We start from the raw sequence: 13,431 nt of genomic DNA, 5'->3' as shown, positions 1-13,431 counted from the left end.
GATGTCAGGTACCCACAGCCATTCTGTTGTGGCTTTCAGTCTAAACTCAGTAATGCATAGGTTATTTTGGAGTCTTGAGCCAGCCACATGAGGATTTGTTTTGCTGTGGACCTTTATCCCACAGAGTGCCTGCTTTTTGGCAGAAGGGAGTAACTTGTCCCACTGGGTTATCACCCTAAAGATGCAGGTGCCAGTTTAGTCTTCAGAGTTCTCTGCTGTGACTTACTGAGTCCTGATCCGACCACAGTCACTGTGGCTTTTGCTGATGAGCCCAAAGAGAATGCTGGAGTTCAGACCCCCCTTTCTAAAGCAGGTGCTGACTGAGGTGTGTTGCTCCTCAGAAGAGCCCTGGCACCTTCTGGTGAAGGACAAGTTCTCCCATGGAAGAGGCTCTCCCCTTCCAGGTTTTCTCTGACCAGTTCATGGCCACAGGTCCTTGGAACTCGCCCTCTCTGGGGGCATTTTTTGTTAATGAAGCTTTTTTTGATGGACATAAAATATCTTGGGGCTCACTGGCTTCCTACCCAAATCTAGTTTGAAGGTCAACAGCAAATACCAAATTCTAGACCAGTATCATCACCTATGCAGCAAACTTCTTGCCAGTGATAAGAGCTGTTTGGGAAAATCAAGGCAAGGTAGTTTTTGTGATAAGGCTCCCTAGATTCCGTTTCAATAAAAGTGAAATAATGTTCTTTACTGCCTTTGGCAGGTGTCATAATTACCTAAAGGGGCAATTGCATCACCAGTCAAAGATGTCTCTCTTCTGAGACTGATGTCATGCCTAAAAGTAGAGGCCAGCAATCTGTTTCATGTCTTATCTCCTTTGTGCTACACTTAAAGGCAGTATGACCTTGTTTAAGGGAAGGAAGCTGAATCCTTATCCCAGACTTAAAAGAACTTTGCAACTGCAATTCCAAGTTTAAGATGATCTGGGGCAAGATTTGCCATCTCTGATCTTGGCTGGAAGACTGGCTGGTGTCTTGCCCTTTGGAACGTCTCTCTTGGCGTAATGATGTTCCTCTGAAGATTTCCTCCATGAATCAACCCCGTTAGCGGTGCAGTGCCCTGCCACTTGCATTCTCCACAGGAGCAGAGGCCTTCAGAGGCAGTGCTTGCACACAGCACTTCAGCTAAAGTCAGATATTGTTCCATCTCTGGTTGGATCATCCCGGGGATTGAACTCCTGCAAACTCTCCAGATGACTCTGCAGTCAAAAGCTTAGGCTTTAGAGAGACAGAAAAAGAAAGGCATTGAGTGTCACCTTAACCAGAGTAGTCCTTAGCATACCTTGGGGGGAATTCTAAGGCTCAGCACCATCCAGGGCTTCTGTGGTTTCAGTCTGCCACGTTGGACAGGGCTTGCAGCAGTCTGGTCTGGTGGAAGGTGTCCCTGCCCATGGCAGAGTGTTGGAATGGGATCAGCCTTGAGGTCACTTCCAACCCAAACCACTCTGGGATTCTGTGGCAGACTCGTCTGTGTGTGTGGGTGCTTCTCCATCTGCATGTCCAGGAGTCTGAGGTGGTGCCTGCCTCAGTAAGATCCCTTCAGAAAATGCTCTCAGGAGTAGCTATAGTTATGTATTTCCAGAGGCCTGTCCCACACAGTAAGATGCTTCCTATTCCAAAGACAAAATCCACTTTTCTTTGTAGAAGATGCTGCTTAATTCTCCTTCTGACTTAGTTTTTAGCATGTATGTCAGTCAAGGGGAAGGTTTTCCTTGAAAACCCTTTCAAGTACCTCAGGTACCTCTGTTGGCTTTCAGGGCAGCACAGAACACATGGAAAGAATTTTATTCTCAAATCCAAGGATTATCATTCATGAGCATGATGGACAGAGCTGTTGAATACTCTGTCAACAAGAGGGATGGTGCAACATTGCTTGCATTCAGGTATTCCAGTCACAGCCCACTGTCTGGCTTTTTGGAACACTTCAAGAGGTAGACTGAGCTGTTTAGAGGGAAAGAAATGTTGTGCAGTGATTGGAGACCTTTTATTGGCCACAGGGCATCTTGGAATAGGTCTTTAATTTACTTTTTACAAGTACAGACCAGTCACTTCAGGATCTCTCTGCTCTGCATGTCTATCCCACTTTTCATTCCCACATTCCCCTTTGCCTTGACAATCTTCCTCGGCATGATGTGCTTGTATACCATGCTAAGTCTAATTTCAAAGAAGAATGAGTTCCCTTTTCCCTCACAAAACCCCACAGAGCCATTCCTTTTCCCTAAATTCATCCTGCTGCTAGAGGAGTTGCTTGTCCTTTATAGCTAACATATCAGGTGTAAGACATCAAGACATTAACTTAGCAGAATAGTGCCAAGAAAAACAGTTCCAAAGGGCTGTTTCCTCTGCCCAGCCCCTGGAAGTGGAGATCATCTGGTTCCCAAACCATGAGGCTGCTCAGCCCCACCTTTGGTCCTCAGTGCCTTGGTGTGGGGGCTGGATGACCTGCTCAGGAGTTACCTGCAGCTGGGCTGGGGGTTGCACTGTTGTAAAAACAGCTGGAAAAGCCTCTGGCACAACAGCTGCTGTTGCTGTTTGTGTGGAAGGCTCCGGGCCCCTCTCCAGACAAATTGATGTGGAATCCCCAGCAGTGAGCTGCAGGTTTGAAGGTAGAGATGGAAAGATTGTTTTACCAGTGACAATAATTCCTAGAAATCTGCAGTCTGGATATGTTTTCACACTGGCTGCCTTTCCTGAAATTCAGCTGTTACATTCTGCTGTGAGGGGAGATTGGAAATGGCACCATGTTTCCATGTCTGCCTGGTCTCTGTGCATTCCTCTAGGACAGAGGGACTTTAGTCACCCTTTGGTGAAGGAATTTTCCTCGATATCCAATCTGAACCTCCGTTCCCTCTGCTCCTGTCCCTGTTCCCTGGAGCACAGCCCGACCCCCCGGCTGTCCCCTCCTGGCAGGAGCTGTGCAGAGCCACAAGGGCCCCCTGAGCCTCCTCTGCTCCAGGCTGAGCCCCTTCCAGCTCCCTCAGCCCCTCCTGGGGCTCCATTCCCTGCCCTGGCCATTCTCCAGTGTCCCCTCAGTGTCCATCCTTGTGGACTGCAGTGCCAAGAGTTGTGTTTCCTGGTCAGCAGTGGCATTCTCCAAGGAGATTTGCATTATTCCTGGGGAGGTCTGGAGCTTAACATCCACTACAAAGCTGCAGCTCAGGTGTGGCTGCCACACAAGCTCTTTCCTTACTACCTATTGTAAATCTGTAGTGAGGCATTATTCATGTTTGCACAATGCCTTCAGACAGTTTTTACTACAACATGATTGTCCAAAAACGTGAATTAAATTACTAAAAGCAAAGTGCAGTCAGCTTGGTCATCCATTATTTCATTCTATGTGAGACCTGATTATTGTTCAGCTTTTTAGAAATTTTCTGGAATGTCAAAACTAAAACTAAACAAGGAATGATAATGTATTTAATGCCACATATTTCACAATCCTTTTGTATTTACAGGGTTGTTTCTAAGTAAGCTAATATTTATCTAGAGCAAGCATTTTAGATACCTCCTTGTGAGGGTGGGCAGGCCCTGGCACAGGGTGCCCAGAGAGCTGGGGGTGCCTCTGGATCCCTGGCAGTGCCCAAGGCCAGGCTGGACAGGGCTGGGAGCAGCCTGGGACAGTGGGAAGTGTCCCTGCCCATGGCAAGGAGTTGGAATTAGATGATCCTTGGGGTCCCTTTCAACCCAAACCATTCTATGGTTTTTGCAGCCATTCTCTCTGGTTGTGTTTTTCATTGTTCCAGCCAGTGGCTTATTTTGAAATCACCTCAGAGTTTTATTTACAAAGTTGGAAATCCCCTGGGCTTGGTGTGTGAGCAGAGAAACATTGCCTGCAGGAGTTCTTTTATAGAAACTCTCTCTGTGTCTTAGGGGAATAGAATATCCAACAGGTTTGTGTTTTCCTTCAGGAGTTACTTATAAATCACTTAGAAATCCAGGAGACAGCTGCAGAAAGTGTAAAATGATGCTATAAAATGATGAAGGATTTAAAAGGTAAAATTTTAGGGAATCCTTCATGTTCTACACCTGCAAAATAGGCTCTTATGGCATAAATCTCAATTTTGTTAATTTCAATTTTAAATAAATTAGATTTCCTTGCCACCCTTCTCATCTCCAACACATCCAGTGCTTTGGGAACAAGCTGCTACAGAGACAGGGAAAGCAAATGTGGGGTAATTGAGGCCACTTCTTCCCAGCTTGTCCTGCTCATCTGTGCAGTGTTACCATTCTCCATGAGGACACTAGAAGTGATCATTCCTGTTACATCATTTCATCTCCTTTGTTTTGTCCACATCTCCCAGTTCTGCTGCCGCTGCCTCTGGCACTTGAGAGTGTTGCAGGAAATGTCTCTGGCCCTGCCCTTGCAGTGCCTTCACCTCTGCTCCCTGCTTTGGGAAAGCTGCAAGAACCAGAAGAGAACTTGGAACATGCAGAGATTTCAGCTGGGGGCTGTAAGGGATTGTCTCCTGCTTTTCCATCCTCACTGGTTACAGCTTCAGATCCCCATCCCCAAGGAGCATGTGGGAAGTCCCAGGAGGCATCTTTCTCCTCAGGAATTCTGGAAATACTCTCTTACCACCTTTCCTCACTTCCTCCAGGAATCTTGACTGCTTTAAAGATGGCCTTTCCCCCTTCTCTGTGCATCCCAGACATTTCTTTTCCCTCCAGAATTACCTGTGAGTTATTGCCCAGCCCCTTCATCCACTGCTGCTCCTCTGCTGAGTTTTCCATCCCCAGCAGGCAGAATGTTCCCTGTTCTCCTGCCCCAGTCCCCCATCAGCACACAGAGCATCTCTTCCTTCAGTGGTGTTTTTAGTACTTTGGTACTTTTTTATGTCTTTTAAAGAAAAAAATAATACTTTTTTCTTAATCACCTTTTGATCCTTTCCATTCTGTCCGGTTTCCTCACCTTCCTCCTTTCAGGAATTTGCTACCTCTGTTTATTTATTGTTTTATGGGCTCAAAACTTTATTTCTTTCAGGACTAGGATGTAACACCACAGTTTTGGCTGCTTCAAGTACATTGGAATATCTTACTCACAAGTTTTGTATCTTGCACCAGTGGCTTCAGCAAATCCTGTGCAGGGCCAGGAGTTGGACTTGATTGTCCTCATGGGAGAGTCTGTGATGCTTGGAATATGTTGGGGTTTACCCAACCCCTTGGCAGCCATTTTACAACCCTGAATTATTTTCATTTTCTTGATCAGCTCTCAATAATCTGGTATCTCCAGAGTAGGTTTAACTCCATGGCACTGGGTATTTACAATTTAGTTTAGTAGAAATCCAGATTTGGAAGGTTTTCCCCAATGTTTTTTTTTACTCATACACTAGAAAACAAATGAAACTGTTGCTACCCAGTTAAGGTTGTACTGTGTAGAATGAAAATGTGCCTGCTGTATAAACAGAGCTATCTGAGTATTCAAAAAATAATGGTGGGGGAGATGTTCAAAGGCTTGGAATAGAAATGTGTGGAAAAGTGGCAGTAGGGCAGCCCTGCTGAGCCCCTGAGCCCTGGCTGCACTTCTGCATAAATCTGGAGTAAATCAGGAGTAAATAAGATACAGCTGTGGATTGCATTGCTTGAAAGCAGCCTGCCACTGTTTAAAACTCCCTTTAATCCTTGCAGACCAGTAATGGAGGAGGGAGTTTAAGTGATTATTCCTCCTCTGTCCCATCAACTCCAAGCACCAGCCAGAAGGAGCTGCGGATTGATGTTCCTCCCACTGCCAACACTCCAACTCCTGTCCGTAAACAGTCCAAGCGCCGCTCCAACCTCTTCACGGTGAGTGAGTCAGCCAGGGGCTCTGCTGCCCTGGGGACACTGAGCCTCAGCCCCTGCTGCCCTGGGGACACTGAGCCTCAGACAGGGACCCTGCTGCCCTGGGGACACTGAGCCTCAGCCTCAGCCAGGGGCTCTGCTGCCCTGGGGACAGCCTCAGCCTCAGACAGGGACCCTGCTGCCCTGGGGACACTGAGCCTCAGACAGGGACCCTGCTGCCCTGGGGACACTGAGCCTCAGCCTCAGCCAGGGGCTCTGCTGCCCTGGGGACACTGAGCCTCAGACAGGGACCCTGCTGCCCTGGGGACACTGAGCCTCAGCCTCAGCCAGGGGCTCTGCTGCCCTGGGGACACTGAGCCTCCGTCCTTGCTGCCCTGGGGCCAGCCTGAGCCTCAGCCCCTGCTGCCCTGGGGACACTGAGCCTCAGCCCCAGCTGTGGCTGCCCCTGGATCCCTGGCAGTGCCCAAGGCCAGGTTGGACAGGGCTTGGAGCAACCTGGGCTAGTGGAAGGTGTCCCTGCCCATGGCAGGGGTGGCACTGGATGGGCTTTGAGCTCCTTCCCAAACCAAACTATTCCATAACCACCCCATTCTACTTTTACTACTATAGAGAATCAGTTCACTTTTTTCTTCTCCTGGGCTAAAAAAGATGATGGAGATTAAAGCAACTTTTTTTTTCTTTCCAAACCGCCTGTTTTTTGCTTCACTGAGAGGCCAAAAAACTCAAAATTAAACAAAAATAATCAAATAGAAAGCTGCCTGGTGCAATTTGACAGGTCTTTGTTCTGCAGAAGTAGTTTAGGAGATGCTAATGAAGCCCTGAGTGAAGGTTTCCTTGGTTTAAGCCTCTTGCTGAAAGCTCTGGGCTCTGTTGCAGGTGTAATTGTGGTTTGTAAGCAGTTTTTTGACAGGTCACACATGTCACAGCAAACTCAGAATGGCTCTGGGCTCTCGTGTAACTCCCTTGGGGGTTGTAGCTACATGTTAGTTGTGTTTAGGAGCCCACAGCTTTCCTGTCAACATGGGGAATTTATATATTTTATTCCAAAGGTGATATCATGCTCACTTCCCACATACAAACCCGTAAAAACCATTTCCTCAGACTGAGGGAAATCTGAGCTCTCCACCTTCATCAAGTGGAACATTTTGTCACCATTTTGGAGCTCTGAGTGACAGCACAGAGCCCCAGGGATCTGTGTCCTTCCCAACAGAGGTATTTTGATTTAAACCCAGATCTCCCAGTCCTGTGAAGGAGAGGAAGTCATGCATTTGTGTTTGGGTGCAAATGAGTGGCCTGAGAAGAAGAGTCCCAGCTTTGACGCTGATATTTGATAACAGCTGTGCAGATTTCTTCCCATTGGTGGGAATAAGCTGGAGCTGGGTGGGAGAACTGCAGAGTTCCCAGCCCCACTAGATGTCAGTGTCAGCCCAGAAACCAGCAGCAGTCAGAGCTCGGGAAGCAGGGCTGGATTGCTGCTGCATCCCTGAAAACATCACCCTTAATCCATGGCTGGGCTGAAGGATGTGTGAGGGGCTGCCAGGGCTCTGCAGGTGCTCTTGGCATTTGGGAAACTGGGAATGGTTCAGTTTGGAGCAGCTGTAAATTTGAGAAAGGGAGGAGAGAAAAACAGACCCATCTACAGTCACAGGAAAGGCTGGAGAAGAATGTTAAGTCAGCTGTAAACAGACTAAAGCTCTGGTTCGTGATAATTAGTGAGAGCCATATTTACTGACATGAGAGGGTGTTGATAGTTGTCTTAATGTCTGCTAACTGGGAAAAATAATAATAATTTGCCTTTGCAGATTTAGTTGTGTCTTTTAAGGTGGGTGTAGTGAGATTGTTTAATGAGTTGCCCTGTAATCTATGTCGTGAAGTACTTAACACCCACTCTGCTGTAACCCAGCTTCTGTGCCAAGTTACAACCTGGAATTATTTAATTGAATAAATAGATAACTACCCAGAAAATGCTGGTTATGAACAGAGTGTGTAATTAAAGTATTTTACTGTTTAGCTCTGGGTTTCTTGCTGTGCTTCCCTTCCCAGTCACTTATGCCTTTATCTCTTACAGAATCAGATATATTTCTGTTTAATAATTGCAAATTACCCCTTGTTATCTAGCACAAGTAATCTGTTTAGTGATCTTTAGATCTTCTGTTGTTGGAAGAGGACTGGGCTAAGTAGAAAATATTTGATTCCTCTTAATTACAGTTTTTGAGTTGGAATAGGGATGAGAATTTTTAAACACGTTCAGTGCATTAAATGCAGTATCTCATCTTTTTACATTGAGTATTAATGTAAATTAATTGTTGTAAAGCTGTTGTTGCAGCAGCTGATTTTCCCCTTAAGTGAATACAGATAGATGAAATATTAGAAGACTTTATATCCTTTGTTTGGACAGTGTGATAACAGGGACCACCAAATAATCTTGTATAGGGCAGGTGAGGATTTGAAATGCATTTATGAGGTTCACTGAGCTGATTCTGACTCTGTCTGATCCCACACTGGGTGAGGGAATTTCTGGCATAGAAAAGTGCATCACCTTTCCCACATTCAGTGTTACCTGTTTTACATATTTACAGAATTCCAAGGGAGTTTTTCAGACTTAAAATGAGCTCCATGTCTCAGTATCTACTGTTAAAGATGAGTATTTTATTTTTGGGGTGCTCAGCACTGCTGATCTGGGTCTGGTTGTGCCCAAACTCAGATGTGACATTTTGGCCCAAGTTTTACGTGCATTAAGTCTGTGAGTGACTTGTAGTGCAACGGGGAAATCACTCCAATGATATTTGTGCAGGTGCTTTCATTTTTCCAGACCTTTTTTGGTTTGCTGGAACCAAGTTTAAAATAGAACCATTTATTGTGTAGATGTGCCATCAGAAAAAGTCCTGGGAAGTGTTGCTCCAGCATGGTCTGGAGTGGATTTTTTTCTGCTAGGATATAAGACATATTGTGTGTGTCATAGGTACAAAAGCATAAAAGATCAGATTTCTGTTTCACTGCACAATTTATCTTTATAAATAGCGGAGCGCGCGAAGATTCTCCCCTGGAAAACGTTAGGGATTCTGTGACTGCGAGCAGCAGAAGGGAATCTGCAGCTAGAAGGGAATTTGCCCAGCAGAAATCCCTATATTTCTGTACTTTTGGCATTTACCAGTGTTTTGCACGTAGGCATTTCCCTTCCACGTGCAGCCTGTGATTTCCAGCTGCAGTAACTTTTAGGGAATGGTGATGATTTAAAACCAGAGATGAAAAACAGCGCGTAGATATTCAGCCTGCATTTCAGAGGCAGGCTTCTTTCTCTAAAAAAAGTCAGATAAAAAAGAAACATTCAAGTTGACAACTCCCCTCCCAGGGATTTGGGCACCTTCACTGAGTTTCTTTACAATGTCACTTACGGGCGCCTTGCCCCATTGAAGCTTTGTTTTGCCTCGTATTCTTGGGAAGTGGCACTTTCAGAGGCAGAAATCTGTCTTGAAGGACAAGGAACAATAGTTATCCTGCACGCTGGATTTCACCCCTCCCACTTGTTTTGCTTGCTTTCATTTGTTCTTTGTTTAATTCCCCAGCACGCCATTCCATTGCCCCCAACCATAGTAACTGGCCATCGCAGCCCGTTCCTGGCAGCGCGGCATCCCCGCTGCGCGAATGTGCTGCTCTTACTCGCGCTCCTCCCTCCCCTCACTCCCCAGGGCAGCTGCTCCTGGGTTTTATCCTTCCTCCCACCCCTTTGTGGCACAGGGGGAAAGGGGCATTAGCGATCCACGCTCCTGCTTCTCTCCTGATTTCGGCGTCTCTTCCCGCCGCAGCGGGCTCTGGCGTGGCCGCGGTTTGAAAAGCACGCGGAACTGTTTTCCATTCCATATTGTGTGAGTAATGTTCCCATTGGAAAGTAATGGAGTGAAGTTGTCACTTGTCAGCGCAGTTATTAAGGAGGATGACTCTCAGGTCTTCTTTTTGTAATAAAATAAATCCGTCAAAATCACCGCTGCGCCCGTGCGTTCTGTCGCAATAACGGGCTGCGATCTGAATAACTTCTTCACATTCCCATAGAACTTGATCAAGTCATGAAGGGAGTACTGTGACCTCACTCCTTCCAGCCTTGGAGGAAGCCAGGATAAAGCAACTCGGGTTTTAGACATTGGTAAAATTCTCCTCATGCTAATTTTTCCACACTGTGTTCAGATAACTTTTTCCAGTCATTGGCTTTTCTCACAGTTGCAACTTTCTGACCGTCCCAAAGCAGAAAAAAAAATAGTAAGTTGAAGTCCATGTGGTCAAATCCAGCATTATAAAATCATATTTTTAAATAGTTGCTGACATTTCTAAGAGCCACACAGGTGTGAATTAAATGTATGCATGGCTATATTAAATTTTTTTAATGAGGAGATGGCACATTCATTCCCCTTTGGAGCTGCTGTTGGAAACTTCAGAAACGTGTCCTCTGATGTTGTGGGTCTTCAGGCAGCGAAGCTGAAACTCTTTAAACACAAATGCATTTCAAGCTAGTGGATGGTTAAATTTATGGGTGATGGATGGGAAATTTATTCATTTTTAGGATGGTTGTGTACTTGTGTCGATTCGATTTTGAGCCTATATCTACCTGCCAAAGTATTTTTTAATTGCACCGAAAGAAAAAAAGTCAAATAAAAGCATCCTCTGTGTGCATTTAATAGAGCACAAACTTTTCTTTTCGCTCTGCAGTCTCGGAAAGGGAGTGACCCAGACAAAGAGAAGAAGGTCCTGGAGAGCAGAACAGACAGCATTGGAAGCGGCCGTGCAATCCCAATTAAACAGGTAATGCCGAAATAGTTGTATTTTTTTTTTTCCTCTTCCCTGCTTTCCATAGTTGGGAGACAAGACACACACCTCGGGTCCGGGCACGGCGGTGGCGGGGCCGAGCGCCCGAGCGGTGTTTGATGTGCGCCGGTGATGAATGTGGAAGTCACTCACTTGACATCAATTAGGAGAGGTTCCTATGTGTATTAAAATAGGATCATTAGAATAAGAAGAGGGAAAATGTGACAACAGGCCTAATGAAGTGCAGTCTGCCGGCCTGCATATGGAGCGGGTTTCTAGGCTGTGCTGGCTTCAAAGCTGCCTTTGTAGAGGGGGCTTTGATTGGGCCGAGTGCTGCCAGGCGCAGGGTAAATCAGATCGCTCGACAAGAGCCCCTTGTGATGGCAGGAATAGCCTGATGTGGCCCTAATTTGCTACCACAGACGGACATCTGAACACAGTTTCAGGCTGCTCCCTAACAACGAGGCAATTAGTTGTGATAATCATGGCCGGTGTGTCAGCTGCGCGCTCTTGTTTGTAATTTGCTAATGAAGGAATTGTAACTTTGATTAGGTTCAGTTTCATTTAGACCTTATTATATAAGAGAACGTTTACAGCTGTAATGTGTGGCCTTAATTAAACTTTCTCATTACACAACAGGACTTGAAGCCGAGGATTTGTTTTGGTCTGTTTTTACTAGCCTAGATGCACTTTCATTAGCCTGGAAACTCGATGCTAAATTGTAGCTGGGAACACTCCTTTGAAAGGCAAAAGCAGTGCCAGCCTTGGATGGGAAGTGTTTGGGGAATGAGATGATTTACTTGCTCAAATGAAATGGCACTGGATCCATGTGGTTGAGATCTCCACATTCCCATGGAATGCTTCTCACACAGTTTCTCTGTCAGTGTTTCCAAGTGTTTACTCACATGTTAGAGTTGCCTTGCTAGAGATAAGCTCCCTTTCTTTTCCACTTATTTTCTTTCCAGTTGTTTTCGTGCCTTTCCTGCCCTCCAGAGGCTCACTTGCCTCTCCTGGTCTTCCCTCAGCCTGTGCCTTATCTGCCAGGTAGCCCTGGATGTCCTGTGTGGAGCTGGGTTTGCGTATTTTGGGGTGTTTTGTGCTTTTCCTCTCTTTCTGGATGTGAGGAGGAGTAGATTTTGTTCCCTTAACTATTAGCTGTGATTCTTCTTCCTAAAGTCGTTCTGAAAGACCTTTTGGGACCATCAGGCAGCAAAAATGCTGTGGTGTGTGAATCTCTAGTAGGCAAATTTTAATCAAGCACGCTGCAATCCAGAAGAGCAGTTTGAAAGCAGAGGAGTTCAGTATTTGGCTCTGCATTCAGGGGAGGAGATTCCAGGCATTTAAAGCAAGCTGCAATTTTATTTTCCTACAGCTTTTGTATGGTACAGGATGGGTTAGACCGGCTGCAATCCTTTTGGGTAATGCTAATTAAACAAAAGTGCAGCTGAGAATGTAAAACTGAGGAATAGATGTGCCAGTATTTATTCCAGGCATACGTACTGTTCTTTCCTAAAATGCTGTTGTATGGAATCAATTTGACTAAAAATACACTCATAGGAAGAGCATTGTAAGGTAAACATTGTGAGTGTGATTGTGCCACAGCGTCTTGTAAAGAAATATCCCTTACAATATCTGCAATTTCTGTATGGAAAAGCTCTCCTTGCAGCCCTGCTTGTGTACCAAATATGACCAATCTTTTGGGAACGTGTCCTCCTTGTTACTAAGCCCAAGTATGGTAATTTCATTTTGTCACATACAGGCCATTACCCACAAACCCTTGATGTGCATCCTCAGCATCCTCATCCTGTTCTGTGGGGTGGGAGTTGGGAAGTTTTTGCAGTGCTGCAGGGGTGGCTGCTCCCAGTGGGATTTCACATCACTCTTAGGTGTCAGGAGGAGAGATTTTGGAGGTCTGGTCAGTAGGGGTGGCTTCAGGTTCAGTTGCTGATACAGCCCCACGTTCTTGGGGGCTCAACAGGTGCCAGGTGCTTGGAGCTTGATGAGTTTGTGAGGTCCCCAGGAGGAGGTGAGAGATGAGGAATCTGACTCCATGTTCTCAGAAGGCTGATTTATTATTCTATGATATTATATCAAAGAATGCTATACTAAAACTCTACTAAAGAAAGAGAAAGGATACACACAGAAGGCTTAGCAAGAATGAAATAATAAAAACTGGGGACTGACTCCTCAGAGTCTGACACAGCTGGCTGGGATTGGTCATTAATTAATAACAATTCACATGGAACCAATCAAACATTCACCTGTTGGTAAACAATGTCCAAGCCACATTCCAAAGCAGCAAACACAGGAGCAGCAATCAGATAATTACTGCTTTCATTCCTCTCTGAGGCTTCTCAGCTTCCCAGGAGAAGAAATCCTGGCAAAGGGATTTTTCAGAAAATGTGGCAGTGACAGGAGCTCTCTGAGGCAGTGGAAATTCCTGCTGGGAAAGTTGGTGCCTTTTATTTCATGCCTTAACTGGGAATAAGACAGATGTGGAAGGGAGCTTCTGGGCCTAAAAATCTTTGTGGTGCTGTTCTTCTTAAGATGAGAAACCCCTTCCATCATGATGTTTTCTGTGGCAAATGGAGTCCCAGAGCCATAAAAGTTGGTAAAGCCCTATAAGATCACCAAGTCCACTGTTGAAACAAGCACTACCAAGCCCATCCTTAACCCATGTACCCAAGCACCACATCCTCATGGATTTTAAATCCACTGCCCTGGGCAGCTGTGCCAATGCCTGACCACCCTTTCTGTGAAGAAATTTTTCCTAACAGCCAACCTGAACCTTCCCTAGTGCAACTTGAGGCTGTTTCTTCTTGTCCTGTCTCTTGTTGCTTGGGATACTTGG

The 13,431-nt window shown here is 45.8% G+C and overlaps 1 protein-coding gene across 9 annotated transcripts in view; it reads left to right on the top strand.

The window, feature by feature from the left end:
- AGAP1 (ArfGAP with GTPase domain, ankyrin repeat and PH domain 1) overlaps nucleotides 1-13,431 on the top strand; it is a 327,099-nt gene that overhangs the window by 146,731 nt on the left and 166,937 nt on the right. For 8 of the 9 annotated variants that reach the window (XM_054515344.1, XM_036386314.2, XM_036386313.2 and 5 more), the window contains 2 exons: nucleotides 5,631-5,786; nucleotides 10,485-10,577. In XM_054515344.1, coding sequence (XP_054371319.1) covers nucleotides 5,631-5,786; nucleotides 10,485-10,577 — 249 coding nt within the window. The remainder of the gene's footprint in view (nucleotides 1-5,630; nucleotides 5,787-10,484; nucleotides 10,578-13,431) is intronic. The other variant, XM_054515341.1, reaches the window with a different exon arrangement.

The sequence above is a fragment of the Molothrus ater genome, chromosome 7 (genome assembly GCF_012460135.2).
Source record: "Molothrus ater isolate BHLD 08-10-18 breed brown headed cowbird chromosome 7, BPBGC_Mater_1.1, whole genome shotgun sequence".
In the NCBI taxonomy this organism is placed as follows: domain Eukaryota; kingdom Metazoa; phylum Chordata; class Aves; order Passeriformes; family Icteridae; genus Molothrus; species Molothrus ater.
Note: the sequence above shows the minus strand (reverse complement) of the source record. Positions and strands in the feature narration are given on the sequence as shown.